The sequence below is a fragment of the Danio rerio genome, chromosome 23, assembly GCF_052040795.2.
Source record: "Danio rerio strain M-AB ecotype USA chromosome 23, GRCz13ab, whole genome shotgun sequence".
NCBI classification, from domain to species: Eukaryota; Metazoa; Chordata; class Actinopteri; order Cypriniformes; family Danionidae; genus Danio; species Danio rerio.
In genome coordinates this window covers 24613399-24634144 of record NC_141043.1, presented here as the reverse complement: position 1 = coordinate 24634144, position 20746 = coordinate 24613399, and the positions used below count along the sequence as shown (strand labels likewise).

At 32.9% G+C, this 20746-nt stretch overlaps 1 protein-coding gene across 42 annotated transcripts in view; it reads right to left on the bottom strand.

The window, feature by feature from the left end:
• Positions 1-20746, bottom strand: part of arhgef10lb (Rho guanine nucleotide exchange factor 10 like b) — a 101255-nt gene that overhangs the window by 76433 nt on the left and 4076 nt on the right. For 12 of the 42 annotated variants that reach the window (XM_087307076.1, XM_087307087.1, XM_087307079.1 and 9 more), the window contains 4 exons: positions 17995-18060; positions 8986-9285; positions 7118-7145; positions 6691-6764 (listed from right to left, as the gene is read on the bottom strand). In XM_087307076.1, coding sequence (XP_087163202.1) covers positions 6691-6764; positions 7118-7145; positions 8986-9285; positions 17995-18031 — 439 coding nt within the window. In that variant the 5' untranslated portion in view covers positions 18032-18060. Of the gene's footprint in view, positions 1-3710; positions 3774-4614; positions 4684-6690; positions 6765-7117; positions 7146-8985; positions 9286-14786; positions 15100-17994; positions 18061-20746 lie in introns of those variants that run through there. The other 30 variants (XM_087307063.1, XM_087307068.1, XM_087307082.1 and 27 more) reach the window with 7 other exon arrangements.

The window sequence follows — 20746 nt, the reverse complement described above, 5'->3', positions numbered from 1 at the left end:
TATTTAGTTTAATTTCAAAATGTTTGTTTCGTCTGGTCCAATCCCCTCCCTCGAGGAATTGTCATTCTATAGCATTGCTGATTGGTTTATGTACTAAATTGCGGGCTTTAATCATCATATAGCGATTGCTGATTAGCTCCTATACTAGAAGGCGGGGCATCATTCACCATATTGTATCAAAATATCAATATCAAAAGTATACATGTGACATGTCTTGTGTATTCTATATTCTTTGGTAATATATAAGTGACAGCAGGACAAACTGGCCAATATAATGTTTTTGCGTGTGTGTGTGTGTGTGTGTGTGTGTTGTGTGTGTGTGTGTGTGTGTGTGTGTGTGTGTGTGTGTGTGTGTGTGTGTGTGTGTGTGTGTGTGTGTGTGTGTGTGTGTGCTGTTAATTTCAAAAAGCTTTCAAGTTCTGAGGAAATTACTTCCATCCACTGAGAGCAGTAATAAGTTTAAGTCACAATGGATAAGACATTTCATTGTTACCAAACAGGTCTCAGAGACATTAAATGTCAGTTGATGGAAAGAAATTAAGAGTGATCCTGGGTCAATACACTGTAAAAACAATTTGTTTACTTTAAAATAAAGTCAGTAAATCCATTATTTTAAAGCTATTAGTTGACTTTACTTAAAAAACAAGTACATTTATTGTCGTATTAAGTAGATGATCTATGTGCAATTTGTGCATGATTCTAAAAATCTAAAAGTTAAGGCAATGGGTTTACTCACTTGATTTTAAAGTAATGTACTAATAATTTGTTTATTAATTTGTTTAAAGTGTAAATTTAAAGACCTTAGAGATTTCTTTGTGAAGACATTAACATAATACAGTGGACAAACATGTTTATAACACATTTACCGGCAACTGGTATAAAATAGTGTTAAATTAGTGGGTTGAAAAGTTTTGGATCATAGTTGTAAACAAAGAATTACATTTGATTATGATTTTTAGAACTCAAACAAGATATTAAGCAGATTGATAAACTGAGCATAAATGAATTTGATGCTTGATTAGCAAAGAAAAGCACATTATTAATCTTTTTGACACAGATTTGTGCTTGCATGCTGACAACAGAACTACAAAATAACAAACATACTCCTACACACAGTGAACTGACAATAAGTACACCCGTCTCCACTGTGACAGTTTGTACAGATTTGTTGACAGCCTCTTTTTACCTAATGAAGTCGCCTGCTGAGACTCCCCCACGGGAGCTTAAAATACCTCAAAGTGAATTCTGCTTTAAACTCTTTAGGCCTCTGAATATCTGAAAGAAATATCGAGACTGTCTGGGATGTCAGAGGGAAATCATTTAATATTCAGTGAGCACATTAATTAGGAGTAGGAGTATAATATAAATATCTTTCCTGGGAATATTCCAGGTTAAACACAAGTTAAGCAAGCATGGCATGCTCTTGTTTACAGCAGACAATTCATTTCTGATCACTCAGCTTGTGAAAATGAGTGGGAAATGTAGGAATTCTGGGGAAATAGTTGCATTGGCATCGTACACACTTGCAATAGTGCGTTTCTCTCAACATGTACAGATCGAAAATATTTTCTGCAGTAATTGTCATCATGTCACAGATGTTACTGATACAGCTTTACTTGGAAGCATTGATGTTTTTCATGTGGCTTTGTAGCTAACATGGATTGTCAGTGTGATGGTGCATATATAAATATAAAAGTGTATACACCGAGGAAAATGCACAAAGATTTAAAATAGTGTAGAAATGACAGCAGCAGGAAGTGGATATGGAAGCCAGAGTACTCATTACTAGTCAGTAATAGCACAGCAAGAGCCTGTATTTAAAGCACAGTACAGTACACTGTAACACTGGGTCTATTTATAGGCTAAAACACTGGGACTATGATGGCAAAATACACAAACAGTCTAAGTAAAATAACTGAGAGGGTTGGCAATCATTCCTGAAGCCTGGTAAATGAATGCAGGAAAGGGTTTTACTGATCTAACATTCTATGTAAGGGATATTGTCCACCCAGCTGGGCTTCAACGCAAAATATGCCACTTGATATTACACGGCTACAAACCAAATAAATAAATACACCGTCATTTAGATATGATATGGTATGATATGGATACAATTATGTATAAATAAATGTATACATTAATAAAATGTTATTTAAAAATATGTAAAATAAGTCAATTGCAATCAAACAGGGGTGCGTTTTCCAAACAACGATCTCGTGGCTGAACTGTCATAGCATGATGCATCGTTTGGAAAAAGCACGATGTAGTGTAAGGAGTGTTTCCCAAAACCGTAGTTTCTCTGTCGCAGATCCATTGTTTGAACGACGTTAGTTATAACGTAAAACCTCCATAATGATTCTCTAAATGGGGTGGTAACAACTTCTTTAGAGAAGAACCCCAAATTAAAAAAAAAAAAATAATAATAATAAATCCAATATTTGTTTTGGTAAAAACATAAACTTGTTTTCCATATTAATTTAGATATATGTAAATGGGACACATAGAGCCTATGTTTCTTTTATAAAAATAAAATCACTTACAACAAGCTAACACATATTCTAATTTCACATTTAAATCATATAAACAAATAAATAATGAGGCTATTTATTAAGAAATTAAATGTTATTATTTATTGGGAAATGAAAAAAAGCTTCTTTCATAATAATATTAATAATAATGAAAATGGTGATGATGATGATGATGATGATTGTTTATTTATTTATTTATTTTTTTAAAGTCTACTTTTACAGTTTGACATTCAAAACAATACAGAAATGTTCTAACTAACAGGCCCGTGTCATATACAGTACAGATACTTAATAAATACCCTACTATAAATTAAAAACATTAGCGTATGCTATGTTTTTTGCTTTCACAAGCTTTGGAGACATAATGTAAATTCCGCTTTTAAATAATAGGTCACCTACATCTTTCATGAGCCACGGCAGCGTTCAAAAAGGCATAAATGTTTTTAAAGTGCACTACGAAGGCAACGCAATTGTAAACATGAATATTGCTAAAACTGAACTGTAAAAATACTATGTTTCTAACTACAGCTCCAGAGGTGTAGTTGCAAGCGTACAAGTTTGTGATGCATTTTGTGAATGTTTGTTGAAACAATGGATTTGGGAAACACCAAATCAACAAACTATGTTTGTAACCACGAAACTTGCAACCTTAGATGGCTAACGATGGTTTTTGGAAACACAACTCAGCCTAGTGAAAAAAGAGAGGACTTCTGATTACTTTTACAAGTATTAATAACTTTTTCTAAAAAAGATATGGAGGACCAAGAGTGTGGTTAAGAATAAAACCAAATTCAGAGTCAAATAATCAATTAAATAATTGAAGCATAAAATTGTATTTAAATAAAGTACAGTTTAAATGAACAAACAATGGACAAATAAATACATTTTTATGCTTCAGTTAATAAATTGATTGTTTGATTCTTCATTTTTTTCTAACCAGCACTCCTGGTTCTCCATGAAAAGGTGTCATTTGTGTTTAAATAAAACGTGAGCAAGTGAGCGAGCGAGTGTTGACTGATTATATATGCACTGTTGCCATCAGTGCCGTAAAATAGGACAGCTGAAGGTGGTAGTTGACCAATAGCTGACAAGTATCTCAAAGAGCCGTGTAATAGAAAAAGGATATCTATAGTCAAATACAAAAAAGCCACAGCTATAAGTCCTAAGGAGGGGGGATTGTACCTTTATGCAGTCGCAGTGTGAGCTCTGAAACCACACTGAACCATTCCCGAGAGTGAACCGGGGCTGCACAAACATAGCACACACCGTTTAACTTCTGCTATAACAACTGTTGATGTCCCCAATACCTCAAGCGACACCAGGTAATGTTGTCATGTTATCTGGAACATGCAGAATTCTTAACCAGATCTTAACTGCAGATTTGACCATTTAGAAAAGGCAAAATTATTAGCCTTCCAGTGAAATTTAAATATTATTTTATATATATTCCCCAAGTGCTGTTTAACAAAAGTTTTTTTCAACACATTTTAAACACGATTTTTTAATAACTAATTTTTTACATTTTTTATGTTTGCCATGTTGACAGTACATAAAATTGTGTAGTTATTTAGAGGTTATTGTTAGGAAAGTCATTAGACAACAGTGATCTGTTCTGTCGCCAACTGAAAAAAATATAAATTCTTAAGGAGGCTCGTAAAATTGACCCTAATTTTTTCATATTATTAAAAACTGCTTTTATTCCACCCAAACTACAGAAAAAAAAAGTTCTTGAATTATTATAGGAAAATCTGCAAAGATAACTGGGGAAATATTTGAAAAAGACTAATCATTTTGCCTTCCGCTGAATGTGCATTGTAGGATTTTGTTTGCATGATCACTTGTTTGTTGAGTTATTTGATTGGACTGAAATAGACAAATCTCCAAAGAGTCTGATTTATTAAGCTGAATCAGTGTCTGAATGTGTGGACCGGGGAGTGTTGTTTTCTTTCCCGTGAGATTTCTGTGGGTCTGGATTGGATTAGTCATTGCGATTTTTCAGATCTTTGGATTCTGTGCTGATTTGTGGATTTTGCATTAGTGTGGATTACAGGAAGGCATGGCGCAGGCCCTTCTCAGAGCCACCAACCTGTCTGAACATGTTTGTGAGGAGAAGGCAAAACCGTTGCGTAGAGGCACCCTGGCTCAAAATATGAACCTGCAGACATATTTTAAAACATACAGTATATGCCAGATTTAAGCACTGAAATGACTTCCCAGCCAGGATTACAATGTCATTCATTCTCAAGTGAATTTATATCATGGATCAAGTTTGGATGCACTGCTCAGTTTTGTAAATTAAACAATGTTGTCATTGCAGTGTATAAACATCCACATAGAATTTAACTTTAAGAATGTCTTGTTAAAAATTCTGGCTAATTTACAATTAGTTAATTGTATATTTTTTATGATTTACAAAAATTAATAATTTTCTAAACTTCACATCTTTATAGAAAAAAACCACGAGCTCCACATCATGAGATTTATATCTGCAATGGCTTGTAAAAACAACATGTGAAACACAATGCAATGTTTGCTTTTTCATGTGAAAGCAACATAGTGCTGGGCAGCGATTAATTGCAATTAAATAAATCAAATCCAAAACATATTTTGTTTTCATAAATATTCACACATACATAAAAACAAAACACAAAACTAAAACTTACATTGATTTTTAAATTGATATATAATTTGTAACATAATTATTTATTTTTTATGTTTTATTTAACATATATTATTTATACATTCATTTATTCTTTTTTTTTTGGCTTAGTCCCTTTATTAATCTAGGGACACCACAGCGGAATGAACCAGCAATTTATCCAGCATATGTTCAACGCAGCGAATCCCGTTCCAGCTGCAACCCATCATCGAACCATTGACCTTCTTGCTGTGAGGCGATTGTACTACCCACTGTGCAACTGTGCTGCCTATATATAAATAAATCTAAACATTAAAAAAAACTGTTTCTCAAATATATGCAAGCTTGTGTATTTATACATAATTGATTTAAGCAGTACACACACATATAATATGCAACTACACATTTTCATTTTGAAAATATTATTTTGAATATATATATATATATATATATATATATATATATATATATATATATATATATATATATATATATATATATATATATATATATATAATTATATACACACACACACACACACACACACACATATACATTTATATATATATACATTAATTTTCTTGTCGGCTTAGTCCCTTTATTAATCCGGGCCGCCACATCGGAATGAACCGCCAACTTATCCAGCACGTGTTTTACGCAGCGGATGCCCTTCCAGCCGCAACCCATCTCTGGGAAACATCCATACACTCATTCAGACTCATACACTATGGACAATTTAGCCTACCCAATTCACCTGTACCGCATGTCTTTGGATTCTGGGGGAAACTGGAGCACCCGGAGGAAACCCACACGAACACAGGGAGAACATGCAAACTCTACACAGAGACAGCAACTGACCAAGCCGAGGCTTGAACCAGCGACCTTTTTACTGTGAGGCGACCGCACTACCTACTGCGCCACTGCGTCATATATATAAATTTATGATTTTTTAATTGAAGACTTTGTCATTTTTTTTGTTCTTTTTTTGACAATCGAGTACATTTGTTGAAATAAAACCATAAACAAATTTCATTTCAAACTTCAAGCTCTTTCAAGGACCTCTGTTTGTTTTTAAGTACTTTACAGGCCTTGAATCCACATGTCTGAAATTCAAGTACTTTTAAGAAGCGTGGAAAACCTGTACTTTAACTTAATTTACTTAGTTAATCAGATGGTAACTAGATTTTTGTAGCTATACAAAGTTTAACAAAATATTTTAGTCTGTTTGATTAATTTAAGTTGGGATGACTAGAAAAGTTTCTTTGATTCTTCTAAAGATTTGTTTTACAGTGAGCAGTGTGTGTGTTGCAGATTTGATCTGAACCATTCCTGTGATGCTCATGACATTATAATTGACTTTAGTTCAACCTGTTCAACATTGCAAGTCATTTTAAGACATTGTTAGGCACTAATGACAAATTTTGGGACATCCAGGTAAACTGCTTTAAATAGATTGATTTCAAAACATTCATAACCACAAACAAACAAGACAAATTTTTTGATATGGTATGCCGCATGTATTACCTTCATAAATGATATTTCTTTTCAAAATGGTGGTTTGTTCTTCGGCTGCTCGAGGCTCAATCGAAACAGAACTCCTGAAACAAAACAGGAATGCAAAAGTATTTAAATGCTTAATCTTGTTACTAAATGTGTGCTAAAAATCTGTCATATAACCTTTAAAGGTCACAGAGCCAGAACAAGCTGCTAAATAACTAAAAGGTTCAAGGAGGGTAAATCATCAACCCTATGAATACATAACTAAAACAGAACAAGTCCTTTAGATGAAAAACTGTTAAAACAGTGAGCATATAAAGATTTATAGTGCTTTTATGGATGACATCCTGTTGGAATAATAAGGTTCAAGATGTTCATCTGGAAAATGTTTGAAGCACAAGGCATGAATGTCTCACAGCATCAGCTGTGTGTGTGTTAAAACAAACAATCTTACCCATCAGGAGACTGTCTGGCTACCATGTCTGTGGGAAGAAAAAAAGCTGTTTAATATTTAATTGAATTTGTTTTTTTAATCACTTACAAAAAAAGATTTCAATAAGGTGCTTAAATATCAGTGGTGAACCGTAGGTGTTTGTACAATAATTCACCCAAAAATTTAATTTACACTTTTAATCAACCTTCACTTGTTCCAAACCTGTTTGACTTACTTTCTTGTGTTGAACACTAAAGATACATTTTTTTTTAAGTTGAAAATCTGTAATCATTGACGTACATACAGAAAAAAACAAAAACTATGATAGTCAATATTTACAGGTTTACAGCATTCCTCAAAATATCTTTGTTTGTGTGCAACAGAAAAAAAGAAACTCAAACAACAAACTTTGAACAAGTAAAAAGGGAGCAACTGATGACACAATTTTCAGTTTTGGGTGAACTATCCCTTTGAGTACATTTTTTCAAGTATTTTATTGGAGTTTTTTGTTGTAGGAATATTTTGTATATTTTTTGTATATTTGTATATTTGCACATTTTATATATTTTGAAAAACACAAATTTTAACTGCAGAAATTGTTGAGCAATTCTTTTACAAGTTAACAATTAATTCAGAGCTAGACTATAATTTATGACTAATTTAACCCAGTGATCCATTTAGACTGAGTCTGTTCTGTGACACATGGTGCAAAATGTAAGTTACTCATGCAGAATTGTAGGATTTATTGTTGTAAATGAAAGTAATTTAAAGGTAATGACTGGTTTTGTAAATTAAATGAGCTATAAAATAAATCCACTATTTGAAATGCTTGAATGATCTCCTCGTTTATTTTGTCTGAACAGGGCAGATTTTTTTCATATACAATACTTATTATAACACAAATTATTCTTCATGCATTTCACACTGATTTAACAAATAAAATATATGAAATTGCTACATTCTTCTTTAAAATGGCAACACATTTTTATATACAGTCCTTTGCATAATTGAGTACACCCCATTTTGAAAATGAATATTTTTATCCATTTCTCAGTGAATAAAGGTAATCTATATTGATGCATTTCAACAAAACAGATTTATTAATCAGATATATTTATGAGAATAATATTTTAGTCGCCAAACATCTTTAGAAATAGAAAGATAATATATTTAAATTGATGCAAAATATTGAAAAAAGAAAAAACTTACTTACAAAATTTCAACAAAATTGTATATAGGTTTTGTTTTTCTTGATTTTTGCTATTTTAGAAAATTGTATTTATTATTTTTCTTAAACATCTAAATTTGGGTGTACTCATTTTTTACCCATTATTGTAAGTTATTTTTTTAGATAAGCTCCAGATTTGGCTTCAGTACTGACTAATCTAATGTATATGCACAAATATAATATTAAAAAGCATCCTATAGAAAATATTTATTTAAATGAAAGATTTCTGGGGGGTGTACGCATATATGCTAAGCACTGTATGTGTATATATATATATATATATATATATATATATATATATATATATATATATATACATATATACATATATATATATATATATTTTAATCATTTATATATTACATTTTTTTGTTACATACTAGTATGTATTGTGTATTTAAATTATCATTTTTATTTCATTTGATCATTATCATTTAAATTATCATTAATTATTCCTTATGGTTTTCAGTATATGGCATGTGGATAATATTAAATATTAAAATTATACATTCATTATTTATTAGTGTAAATTTAACAGCAAAAATAAGCACTACGACTGAGATGAAACTGAAAAGGCAGACTTTATACTTAACTGAATTAATATTTTGTTTGGTATTGCTTTTGTATACCTTTTGATACTGTACATACTATGCAAACAAACCTGGGTGTGTGTGAGGATGTGTGGGCATATTCTGCTCCTCCACACCAGCAGGGGTTCCTCCGTTGACTGCTGGCTGATTACTGTGCATGACATGCTTCATAGATTGACAATAAAGTGCATTTACATCAGAGCTGCCTGAAAGCTCAGCTTCCACATGAGGAGTTCCTGACTCTTTATCCTCCACTGCATTCTTCTCGTCTTCACTGTCGTCAAACTCAAACTTCTCACCAGTTTCCTCATCATCCTCATCCTCCTCTTCCTCCTCCTGGGGCTTCTGAGTCACACCAGTGACCATGGACTCTAAGACAACACACAAAAACATTGCTAGTTAAGTGAGTATTTTGAGGATTTCAAGGTGTTGCTGTAGTTGCTAGTGTGTTTATGATAGTTGTCTAAGAAAGTCATGAATGATGAATCAAAGCTACTATTCCACAAGTTAAAATGCATGCTAGCATGTAGAAGGTGCTAGTTTTATTCACACAGCTACTAAACATATACATAAACAATGTGATAAACATTCATTTGACAAAATTAGAGCTAGCATAACACTCTAAACCGGGGTGTCCAAACTCGGTCCTGAAGGGCCGGTGTCCTGCAGATTTGAGCTCTAACTTCCTTCAACACACCTGCAAGGATGTTTCTAGACTAGTAAGAGCTTGATTAGTTAGGTCAGCTTTGTCTGATTGGGGTTGGAACTAAACTTTGCAGGACACCGGCCCTCCAGTACTGAGTCTGGACATCCCTGCTCTAAACTGATGAGTAGGCCCACACAGAATCTGCGGGCGCAGAATTTCGAAGATTTCCAAAGATTTCAAGCCCATCATTGATTCTGTTTATTTACTTGTGTAAATGTGTGCAAATTTATATTTATTCTTTATATTAAAATTATTTTTATTTATTTTAGTATGATTATTGACTAATATCAAAATGTTCATTTAATTTATTTACAATAAAGAGTAAATTAATATTTTCTGTCTTTTAGTAGATATAGAAGACTTCCACTTTTATCTGGTAAACAATGCATCTAATTAGATTTGCATTGTAAACATTAGATACAAGTTAAAAAGGTATTACGTTTTAGTTCTTATATTAAGTTTTTAGTTATGATACTCCTAAAATCATTTCGCATAAATCCGCACATTTTTAACAAAATCCTGCACGGAAATAGAAAAAAACTGTCTGCAGATTCGGTCTGGCCCTAATGAGTATTTTGCATTGACTGTAAAAGATATGGATGTAGTATCCGTAATGTCACCTATATGTTTCTGAAGAACGTAAATCAAGCCATAAATGTATACACTAGATATCACATACGGACCCTGAGCATGTGTCAACTCCACATTTGTACAGTGCTGCCTGGACAAACGTCATTCTACCAGACTAGTCAAGAAGACTAAAGTCAATCTAAAGAGGCTGGACTTTTGCACTGCATATGGGTGTAGTAATGAGCAAACAAAGAAAACAAAGCACAAAGGCATCACATTTCATAGGTAAGATTTAGTTTTTTACATTTTTTTTCTGTAATGAACTTTTGTACTAAACAAGTGTGGATAATATTACAGTCTCTTACTGCCATGACCATAAGGCAAAGTAGCTCTGAACTCACACTTAATACTAGGCCTATGCTAGTTTTGTTTAATAAAATAAGCAAGCAATGTAAATAAAATGTGACAACAAGATGCTGCGCTGCCAGAAACTTGTATTATTGTCAGCTATGTGAATGAGTCGTTCATAACGAGGATTCATTCACGAACTAATAGTTCCTTCTGTTAGAATGAGAAGTGAAAGCAGGAAAAGAGGAGTGTTTCAGGACACAAATTAGATCAAATTTAAAAGGGAGGGAGAATAATACATTGCACACAAAAACACGCTCTTTGTCAACAATGACCATGTGATCACTTATTCATTGATGTAGAAAAGTGATGTAAAATGATAATTTTCGTCATTTTAAAAAATATTTGCGTAATGACCACCGGAAAAACTCCCGATCATAGATTATGTATATGTATATATGTGTATATATCTCTGGCTTTGGATGGCCAGTCCTCCACTGTACCTTGGTCTCACATTCATTTCAAAGGGGTCCTACCCTGTACTAAAATGGTGGCTCTATATCGTATTCCAACAAAAACATTCAGTTTATGCTTATTTATATAGTAAGGAAACTGTACTGTCAGGTTGTGTTGTTCTTAAAATTTGTTTGGGAATTACTATGCAAGTGTTGCAAGGTGACTGGTAAGCCTTCTTTAGAGTTCTCAGGGTTTTTCTGCTTGGTTTTAATGGTGTTCATAAAATTTTCTCAGGTTTTTCTGCAGGTTTCAGGTAGTCAAATCTAAGACTTTTTAAGAGTCCTTTAAGACCATTAAGAATAAAATCTTTGATTTATACAGGGTTAACGACTAAGGATTTTTTCTATTGGCCCGATATTATCATGTGGAATTTGTGTAATTGTTTTTAAGTTTTTTTACCTGATTAAGAAATTTAATTTGGGGAATATGCTGTAAAAATATCTAAGAGCTGTTGGGAATTTTATCTCTTTGAAATAAAAAAAAAAAACTTATTGTTGTAATACACTTATTATTGTATTGTTGGTCATTGAATGAATGTCAGCTCAATTGAATAAGCTTTACTTGGACAAATCAAAATTAGGACCTGTTTTAAATGATTTAAGACCTACAACATCATATATCAGTGAATTTGGGATTTCTTAAGGCCTAAAATGTAGTTTCTGAAACTTTTTAGGACCTTTTAAGACCCAGCAGACACCCTGTTATCTGAGTGTTTGAGTTTAGATTTGTTCAATTCAATCCATCTTTATTTGTATAGCACTTTTTACAATTTAGATAATGCCAAAGCAGCTTAGCAGATGAAGAAAACAGAATAAAAAGCCGTCACATTATTTTTAATTTATGGAAACATTATAGCACATCAGGCAGATAATAGAGTAGTGGTAGAAGTCCTAATGTAGTAATAGTTTAACTAAAACTGATTCGATTTAGTTTAATATAAATGTCTCTCTCAATGCAAATATTTTTTTAAATGATGAACATTTTACATCAATTTTTCTACATCGATGAATAAGTGACCGCATGGTCATTGTTGACAAAGACATTTGTTGACAAAAACTCTACCAATTGGCGGAAGTATAGACAAAACCGAAGGAGAAATCAGGGTCAGCCAGGCGACCAGTTCTCCTCAGTTCTGATTGCTATGTTGTTATGAGAGTGTACTGGGTTTGTTGTAAGCATTGGTAAAGTACTCTGAGTGATTGTTTGAGTTGGTAAAAGGGTGTTAGAGTGTTTCTACAGGTGGTTTATATGATTTTATGAGGTTTCCAAAAGTTTTTCTGAGTGATTGTTTAGGTGTTGGTTGTTGGTTACAAATGGTTGTTTGAGCATTGCTATGCGGTTTAAAGGCTAAGTGGATCTGAGTGGTTGTTTGAGCATTGCTATTTGGTGGATAGCATTTTCTGAGTGGGTGTTTTAGTGTTGCTATATTATTGCTTGAATAGTTAGTAAGCATCTCACTTGGGATGTCAGGAATGTTTTGAGTGGTTGTTTGAGCATTACTAGTGTGATTAGTATTGCCACAAATCACAACAATCTCACCCACCCCTAAGCCTGTTTTGGTAAACATTTTATTTTGATGGTCCATTTCAGTGACTGTCTGCTTAATATCTGTTGATACTGCTCCTTCAACAGACATTTAACTGACTATAAGAAACTTTGCAAGTACATGTCAACTTACACTAACCCTAACCCCAACCTAACAGTCTACTTATAATCTAATGAGATTTAGTTGGCATGCAGATGCATTGTAACTTATATTAAGCAAACGGACCATCAAAATAAAGTGTGACCCTTGTTTTTACAAATGTAGATATGTGGTAGGGCTTATCATATTAAAAAGAATCTGCCATTGCAATATTTTGCTTTTCTGCTGTATATATTGTGATTATGAAATACATTTAGCCAAATGATTTAGATAGCTCTATTTCGAAATTATTTGTTAATTTAGATTGATAGGGACGATGTTACAGGGAAATAATTAATGCATAAAATATAATAAACAAATTACAAGCATAAATATACAATACAACAGTGGAATAAACAGTGCTTTTCTGGGAAGTCTTAATAGTATGGAGCCTTTTCACAAGACTGTTGAGATGCGTTTAACAGTCATCATGATCTCTAATTCCTAAAAGTTTTTAATATTGATTTTTTTTAAACGTATGAAAATTTATATGTATTATATTATCTTTGCATCAAATTACAAAAAACAAATTTCCACTTATGTGAAGTGTTTCTAATGCAGCACTTATGGGGCTGAAGGTAAGTTTGACGTTATCTCTCCTCTTGCTGCTGTCATCAGTCTAACACAAGTTTTCTTCCTTTTTCTGAAAGTCTTGATAATGCCATTAAGGAGTTTTTTCTTTTATTATTTTAGCAAATAGGCTTGTAAAATATAAAATAAAAATATTTTTTTGCTCGCCGGTTCACTGCGCTTTAAGTTTACCCAACCAGGACGCCTTCCTGGAAATGTGAAAAGGGTCTATTATACATAAATTGAATAATCAAATGTAAAATAGCACTGCATAGTCTTTATTATGTAAATATTTCAAGGAAATTTGTCTTTTTAAGTTATTGAATACTAGAAGCTCCCTTGAAATGCTCACACAGTCCCAGGCCTTAAAAAACATATGCATATGATAAACTATCACTGCAGTGACTCTCCTCAACTATTATCCCTACTCAACATGGCACATCTCGTGATGTGATTATTGCAGATACACACAGTGATATCAATAATAAAGCATTGTGTTGTTCAGCCCTAATATCCAGGTTTTAAAAACAGAGAAGAAACTATTTAATTTCATAAGAGTTTTGTTTATTAGTGTAACAATATAAGCCCCAAGACCCGTCTGTTATGCACTGATTGCGATGTAACACTCTGACTTAGTGTGCATAATCCAATTTGACATAAAAGCATAAACAACAAACAATTGTGTCTTTATAATTCAGAGCACACTCTTGTATCTAAGCAGCTCCATTTGCATTCCATTATGAAGCCAGATTGAGTCAAAGGGGAGGCTCTAAAATATGTTTTGACCATAACACTGGAAACAAAATCCTCGTGAGTCATCATTTGGTTCGAAAAACACCCAATCCTCACAAGCCTAAAGCCAAGACACTGATAACACATACCACAAACACTGAACAGATGGACAAAATAATAATACACATCTGTTACACGTACTAAAAGTGTAAGCGTGTTGTAAGCCGAATCCCAAAGCAATAATGACAGCCTGTATTTTTCTTTTTGTTAACCATAAAGCCAAGTTAAGCAACTATTACATCACTTTTTTGGCCATGTCTGACCAGTTGTTGGAACATTACATTTAGGAAAAGAATCCAAAGTGCAGGAATACAGATTACAGACCGCACAAGATGGAGAAAAACAGATCATGTGATGAGCAGGATTACACATTTGACCATATGGTCTCTTCGGAGAATACGCAACTGAAAGTACTTCATACAACTAAATGTTTTAACTATGAAAGTGGCTTGTGCAAATCAGTTATAGTATAGCAAAGAAGAAATTTATATGCTCACATTTATATCTTTATATCTCTACAGTTTTTTTTGGTGCACATTTACCTTATAAAATAACAGAAGTTACTTCATAGCAGTCCAATATAAACTCACATGACTTGAAAATGGCTCTAAAGGTCAGTAATCATGCAATCCTCAGCCCTCTATTTACTTCAACAATCACAAAAACCAACAAAACAATGGTTTTACCATGCCGCTTGTTGTCCTCAACCCCCTCACTCCAGCAGAAGTATGAAAACCTCTTAGACCCGGCCAGGTGAATTTTGGGTGAACCTAAAAATTTTAGCGATTGCCTCATGCAAACAGTCTCCATAGCTGCAGGATGATTGTGTGTCAAGAGCAGGTGGCATATGGTGCAAGAATTGCTCTGCTGCAGCATATGGTCAGTTACCTTGAGCGCTCAGGCAGTTTCCAAAGATCTCGAGAGATTAAGTGGGTAATGCCGTGTTCCCTCTAGGTAACTATGTTTCAGTGGTTTACACAATATACTGTTTTGTAATGTACCAGAACAAATGACGTGCAGGGGTAAATACACTGTCATTATGATTTCTCTGTATTTGAAGAGCGCACCCTAATGTGTCATGCACAGATACCCTTTGTTTGGGCTTGTTTGTGTCAGAGAGTGCAGTGAACAGTGTGATGTCACCTCCTCAAACATCTTGGCAGGGCTACTAAATCATGACTACACACCACTGGGCTTGGAAGATCTGTATTTGAATAAGAGTATGTGGGGTAACAGCGTGTAGGCGTGTACATGTGCCAAGCTAAGTTAAATAATTTAATTTAATTTAATTTAATTTTTATTATTAATTCATTATCTTTTCGGCTTAGTCCCTTTATTATTAATGATCCGCCAATTTATCGAGCACATGTTTTACGCAGTGGATTCACACTCATACACTACAGACAATTTAGCCTACCCAATTCACCTGTTCCGCATGTCTTTGAACTGTGGGGGAAACCGGAGCACCCAGAGGAAACCCACACAAATGAAGGGAGAACATGCAAACTCCACACAGAAATGCCTGACCCAGCCGAGGCTCGAACCAGAGACCTTCTTGCTGTGAGGCGACAGTACTACCTACTGTGCCACTGCATTGCGTTAATGAAATGAAATGAAATGAAATGAAATGAAATTAAATGAAATGAAATGAAATTAAATTTAATTTTATTTAATTATTGAAGATTCAAGTATCCAATCCATTTTTAAGAACAATACATACATGTTAGTAGGGCTGCAACACATTGGATATTTTGTTTTCCTGCTATATATATTGCGATATGGTTATTTTTTTAATTGAATACCTCTATTTTGAAAGATTTCCTTTCTTTAGATATATTACAATGATCAAGTATTTTTCCATGCAATGCATCTGAATAAATATAATAAATTACAAGCATATATAAATACAACAGAGCAAAGATAAAAGGTAAATAATCAGTGCTTTATGGTTTTCTGAGTCTAAAAATATTCAAACATATAAATTGAACAATCAAACTAAATATCATGATTAACACTGTATAAATTATTTCTAAATAGTTACATTTAATAATATCGTTATCTTTTAAACTTTAATAAACAATCGAATCCAGCGATGTGACTATTGTGGATACACACGGTGCACAAACAATATATTATGTAGCTATACATGTTATAAAAATAAAACTAAGATGAAACCAATCCAAAACTAAGATGAAACCAATCTAATAGTTATAATATAAATGTAATAATTAATTGTATTAAAATAAACTAATTATTAATAATTTTAATACATTTAACGCTTAATTTAAAATGTAATTCAAACTAGTAATACAGAACTGTCTTTTGAGTGCAATTATGAAATTTAGGGGTCTGTGTTTTTCTTTTTACATAATGTTTTTAATAATCTACACATGTTTGGTTTTATCAGGCCTATCATACTCGCATGACACAGCAGTTCATCATCATGCAAGATTACTATCTTCATGCAAAAAGCCTTGTCACTTTAAACTCCTCATTTACTAGTGTAATACTAAGTGTATGTCACGTAAAAGTTTGTGTTGAAACTTGGCACAAGTTGTTGTTAAATTTGGTCCAAGAACTATTAAACATTTATTTCTGTAACAGCAAATAAACTGAAACCAAGCAGTGGTTTGTTGTGAATCTCCGTAAGTATTGCTCGTGGGAAGATTTTAACATTTATAATAACTATACCGATATAATACATTCATTCATCCATTTTCTTTTCAGCTTAGTCCCTTTATTAATCAGGGGTTGCCACAGCGGAATGAACTGCCAACTTATCCAGCATATGTTTTACGCAGCGGATGCCCTTCTATCCACAACCCAACACTGGGAAACACCCACACATTCATGTATTCACACACATACACTATGGCCAATTTAGCTTATTCAATTCACCTATAGCACATGTCTTTGGACTGTGGGGGAATCCCAGGCGAACACAGGGTGAACATGCAAACTCCACACCGAAATGCCAGATGACCCAGTCGGGGCTCGAACCAGCAATCTTCTTGTTGTGAGGCGATCGTGCTACCCACTGCGCCACCGTGACACACAAGGATATAATACTAAAGAACTAAACTAAATACTAAGAACTAAAATAAATTCATTATGCAGTCAAAAAAGTTTTTTTACTGCTTGTTCAAACTACTTATTTAAAATGAGCTGAAACAACACAATTCTTGAGATTTTTTTGGGATGACTTAATTGTTTTATATTCAATCCAAATAAATTTGTTAAGCTAACTTCATAAATTTGTGTTGGGACAAGGCATGAGACGATAACTGTTTTCAAGTTATACCGTGATTTAGAAAAGCCAAGGTTTTAAAATCAGCAACAACACATAAGATATATGTCAGAGTTTTTATTTACGTTTATTTACGTTTTTGTTTTTTGTTTTTTAAGACAACAATATCTCCAGCAGAAAATATATTCAAAGATTTTTAATTTTAAATGGTAAATAAATCTGTTTTTTAGAAACTAATGAAGGCAGTATTAAGTTTCTTGTTAGTTGTTAGTTGAAGGTAATTGTTTCATTTGAATCATTTAGCCTGACATGTTTACTGTTAAAATATTTTGGAAGTGTTTCTCAAAATAAAATATTTTATTTTCAAAGGGGATTTTTTTATTTACTTATTTATTACCCATTTAAAAATAATATATTTTAGAGCAGTAATTACAATACAGTGAAATCATGATAGTTGTATCCAAGGTTATAATACCGTCAGAATCGTATATGCCTAGTTAGAACAACATAAATTAACAGTGAGGAACACTGCATTTTTACAGTGTGCGTGGTTCCTATTTGAGGTCTTTTTGTAAAATAAATTAAAACAGATTTTTAAAAGATTTTTTAACATATTGAAAACAATGAGCAGCATAACATGTACTAACCTTTATCAGGAGGGGTAAGAGACTGTGGAGATGCCATGAAGTTAATTTCTAGTCATGTCTACACTCCTGTAAAAGAGAAAAATACTGTCAACACATTGACTCTAATATGTTAAATTCCTCAAACACGTAGTGTTTTTGTATAACAGTTAAACACAATGCATTTAAACTGTAAAATATCTAACACCACATCTTTGAATAATGAACTGAATAGAATAAAATATGAATTTGAGTAATAATATTGCTGATAATAACTAAAGGAGTGATTACAGTTAACTTCAGGGTGAAAATGTGAAATTCCTCAACGTTGTGTGGCAGATTCAGGCTTGCTTTACTGGCTGAATCCTCGCACAACATCTCCTCCCACATTTATGGGAAAAACTCTCTGCATGTGTCAGAACAACACGACTTAAACTATACAAACCACAACTCAAACAAGAGGAAAGACCAGAGGGAGACACAGAAAAATGTGCTGAAGAAACTTTACAATAGGCTGAGTTACGTCAGTGCCACGCTGTACAAATATCCATTTAACAGTTGCCTGTATAGCTCACTCTTTATGTGTGTTTTCCATTTATTTATGCTTTCAAAGTATTTGTATCAAGGAGCCTTGATCTCTGCTCTGTCAACTGCTGTTGTTGGAAAATCAAAGAAAGTGACAGTAGTTCTTCAGTAGTTTGAACTTAATGTATTGTATGGATTGGTCCTGTAAATTACAGTACAAAGCTTGTAATGAGCTGCCAGAACTTTATGTGTTATTTAACAGTTGTATTTCTATATTATTTTTATATATGCAAAATGAAGAGTTTAGATGCAAAAACCTCTAAATGCTGTCTGAACATTCTCCTGTGTGTATGTTCAGTAATATCTCTTATGGCAAAGAATAAGTCCTTTCCCTGGAAGTGAAATATCTCAACATAAACAAGAAAGGCTGAGAAAAATGTTAATTTTTGGTGGAAATTTCAGATGGCACTTAGAGGTTCTTGCATCTGAACTCTTCGTATTTTGTTTCAAATTAATTAAAATGTCAAAAAAGTCCCTTTATAAGACTGAACTGAATCCTCTTGTCTGATCAGAGGTCAAGGTCTCATAATACAATTCAAAAGCAGAAATAAACTCATTGATTCAAAGACTGAATCAATAAATAATTTCAAGTCACAAAGCATTTGCATACAGTAAATAATAAAAACTTTAAACAACATTAAACAACTTCAATTTATAGCTCCTACACAGCTGAAATATAACAAAAATACATACTAGATTAAGCAAAAAATGCAAACTAAACTTAACAGTTAAAAATGTTAACCTAGCAGCTAACTAAAATAGATAAAAAAATAAAGTCTTATAAAATTAATCAAAAATAATAGAAATTTTTTTAATCTATATATATAAATCTTTAAAAATTTAGTTAAAAATCGTCACATTGGAATTATAAGGTTCTGTCTGCGGTCTGAATGATTTTGAGATACTGAGCTTTAAAGTTTTTGCATTCCATAGAAAACAGTATGTGTGTAACATTTGTTTTGTAAATAAAAAGTCTTAAAATGTAAACAACTTATTAAAAAACATCCTATGATGTAAATAAGTTGTCATTTAATAAGAATATTTAAATTACTCAATTTTGACAAACACGTCAGATAGAACCTTATCATTCTAAGGTGACAAAATATCATAAAAGTTTACCCATTTTTTTATTAAATATTTAATAAGTGATCTAACAGTGCACTGAAAATCTTAGAAGTCAACTTTATCAATTGAAATGAGTGTCATTAACTCAAAATTTACTGAAGGTTAATTCTACTCATACTCATACATATACATACTCATTATACTCATTTGAAAAGGGTTTTGAACTCAAGAGTTATTTAAATACCTCATTACTTCAACTTAAATGGAGTAAGTTCACAGTACTCATATAGGTTTTTTTTACTCAAATGGTTTGTAGAAATCTGTTTTCTCAACTGGTTTGAGTTGCCTTAACTTCTTGGGTTTTACAGTACTCAGTTGGTTTAAGTTCTCTTAATTTAATGGGTTTTACTGTGCTCAAATTGCTTTATTTATTCAAATGGATTAAGTTCACGGTACTCATTAGGATTAGTTTTTGAACTTAAATAGTTTGTTGCAATCGGTTTCTTCAAATGGGTTGAGTTACCGTAGCTTTTTGGGTTTTACAGTGTATATAATTAATTCTAAAATAATTGTTCCTGTGGATCACTTTTGTTATGAGTTTAACTGTCAGGAAGAGAATGCCAACTTTAAATCCTCTATAATTTTCTTCAAATACAAGTGACAGCCAAACCCACAAAGTGTTTGTCAAAGTCCCATATTGTTTCCTGATAGATAACCGTACAGCTGGAGGTCAGTCTGCATGAATTATTCACTAAAGAAGGCCAGGCTGAGGCCAGTGAATGCACAAAGGCAAGACAGCGTCTTTCCCTCTCCAAGAACACAGCAAGGTTGAATTGTTGAGAGTAAAGCACAGAGTAAGAGCTAAGGCCCAATGAATGGCCCAGCAAATCCTTACAAAGAAATGACACAGGCATCGCCTTGGACACAAGGCACAATGAGACAGGCATCTGAACCTCCAAATACATTAACTCTCCATGCCCGCTCTTTTTTTACAGACCTTTTATCACAGAAAACCATCTCTACTTCCTGTTTAGGTTGCTTTGTAAATTTGCAATCAGTCAATTCACTTGACAGAACTGATAAGGTAAAACACAAACATAACAGGCTGTAGCCTTAGGCTTAAAAT